The following is a 2,217-nucleotide window of genomic DNA, read 5'->3' on the forward strand; positions in this document are numbered from 1 at the left end:
AAACCAACCTATAGGTCTGGAAGGCTCTGTGACATATTGAGAGTTTGTCTGGAAGGCTCTGTGACATATTGAGAGTTTGTCTGGAAGGCTCTGTGACATATTGAGAGTTTGTCTGGAAGGCTCTGTGACATATTGAGAGTTTGTCTGGAAGGCTCTGTGCCATGTGATTTGACAACGGTAACAGACACCATGATGGGACCGACCAACAGTCCATTGTTTTCCACCCACCCCTCCATTTGTCTCCAGTCTCTCCCATGGGGCTGGAAGGCCCATTGGTCCAAGTTCTCCATCCATAGAGCGTATGGAGAGTTCAGAAAACACCTTTCAATACAGAGATTGGCAATCCCCTTGTTCTGATTGACACAGTAAAGGACGCCATGTTGACTCCAACAGTGCATTGGATTCCCTCCCTCCAACCCGGCTGGTCGTTAGATTTGGACAATAAAGGACGCCATGATGGCTCCAACAGTCCATTATTTTCCTTACCTCCAATCCCAACATCCCACCACCCCAGCAACAGTCAGGACTCTGTTAAGCCAGCCAGCCAGCCAGCCAGCCAGCCAGCCAGCCAGCCAGCCAGCCAGCCAGCCAGTCAGTCAGTCAGTCAGTCAGCCAGCCTGCCAGTCAGCCAGCCAGCCAGCCAGTCAGCCAGCCAGCCAGCCAGCCAGTCAGCCAGTCAGCCAGCCAGCCAGTCAGCCAGCCAGCCAGCCAGTCAGTCAGCCAGCCAGCCAGCCAGTCAGCCAGCCAGCCAGTCAGCCAGCCAGTCAGTCAGCCAGCCAGTCAGCCCCTAGACGAGCAGTCACACATGCCCTGGCAGAGACACTGGCAGAACCCATAGACCAGACACACAGTCAGACTGGAGGGCACCAGGCTCACACAGACTATACCCAGCGTCACCCTCTGGATCACCAGCAGGTAGATTCCCAGGGGCAGGGACCCGAAGTAGAACAAACCCAGGAGCCACACCAGGATCCGGGGGACGTGGGTACAGAGCCTGGACAGGGCGTCCTGAACCTCCGGCCCGTTGGAGCCCACAGAGATGGAGTCCAGGCTGTGCTCTGTGTAGTGGTCTGAGATGCCCAAGCCACGCCCCCCGGACCCCGTGTCCCTCTGGACCTCCATGATAGTGATCACCAGGCAGTTGGAGGAGTCGTGCGAGGTGGAGGAGGAGGTGGAGGACAGGCTCTTGGGGGTGAGGACCACCTCTTTGCTGTGGTCGGAGCTCCAGGACTTATCTCTGACGGCCAGGCAGGACATGATGTTGGAGTCGTCAGGGAGGCCCGACACCTCGTATTCGCTGACCTCTGTTTCGTGTCGGCAGAAGGGGCAGGAAATGAGGCCCAAGACGTCCCCCAGGTCCAGGATCTTGTTGAGGCAGCGGGCGCACACCCGGTGGAGGCAGTCCAGGATCTTGGGCCTGCGGCTGTGGGCATTGTAGCTCTGGTAGCAGATTTTACACTCCAGCTCTTCTTTGACGGGGGTCGGGGTGGGGGTGGTGACGGGGGTCAGGGTGATGGTGGAGGGGGGCATCTCATCCGATTCAGGCTGAAGAACACTCATCTTGGAAGAGGAGAGAGAGAGAGAGAGAATTATTGTTTTTTTACTCAAGTAAAAGTAGCATTTTAAGAAACTTCTCCATCCAGAGGCTATTCACTGTGTCTGTTTCTACTCTGAGAGCTAGCATAATGACTTCTCCATCCAGAGGCTATTCACTGTGTCTGTTTCTACTCTGAGAGCTAGCATAATGACTTCTCCATCCAGAGGCTATTCACTGTGTCTGTTTCTACTCTGAGAGCTAGCATAATGACTTCTCCATCCAGAGGCTATTCACTGTGTCTGTTTCTACTCTGAGAGCTAGCATAATGACTTCTCCATCCAGAGGCTATTCACTGTGTCTGTTTCTACTCTGAGAGCTAGCATAATGACTTCTCCATCCAGAGGCTATTCACTGTGTCTGTTTCTACTCTGAGAGCTAGCATAATGACTTCTCCATCCAGAGGCTATTCACTGTGTCTGTTTCTACACTGAGAGCTAGCATAATGACTTCTCCATCCAGAGGCTATTCACTGTGTCTGTTTCTACTCTGAGAGCTAGCATAATGACTTCTCCATCCAGAGGCTATTCACTGTGTCTGTTTCTACACTGAGAGCTAGCATAATGACTTCTCCATCCAGAGGCTATTCACTGTGTCTGTTTCTACTCTGAGAGCTAGCATAA

At 53.4% G+C, this 2,217-nt stretch overlaps 1 protein-coding gene across 1 annotated transcript; it reads right to left on the reverse strand.

Moving 5' to 3' along the window:
* Positions 1-780: 780 nt before the first annotated feature.
* LOC311122561 (E3 ubiquitin-protein ligase RNF182-like) lies at positions 781-1,560 on the reverse strand (the record flags this gene model as incomplete). Its single annotated transcript, XM_084196906.1, has 1 exon — positions 781-1,560. One exon carries the CDS (start codon positions 1,558-1,560, stop codon positions 781-783), a length of 780 nt encoding a protein of 259 aa, XP_084053032.1.
* Positions 1,561-2,217: the final 657 nt, after the last annotated feature.

Source organism: Coregonus lavaretus (genome assembly GCF_964263955.1).
Source record: "Coregonus lavaretus genome assembly, contig: HAP1_SCAFFOLD_6340, whole genome shotgun sequence".
NCBI classification, from domain to species: Eukaryota; Metazoa; Chordata; class Actinopteri; order Salmoniformes; family Salmonidae; genus Coregonus; species Coregonus lavaretus.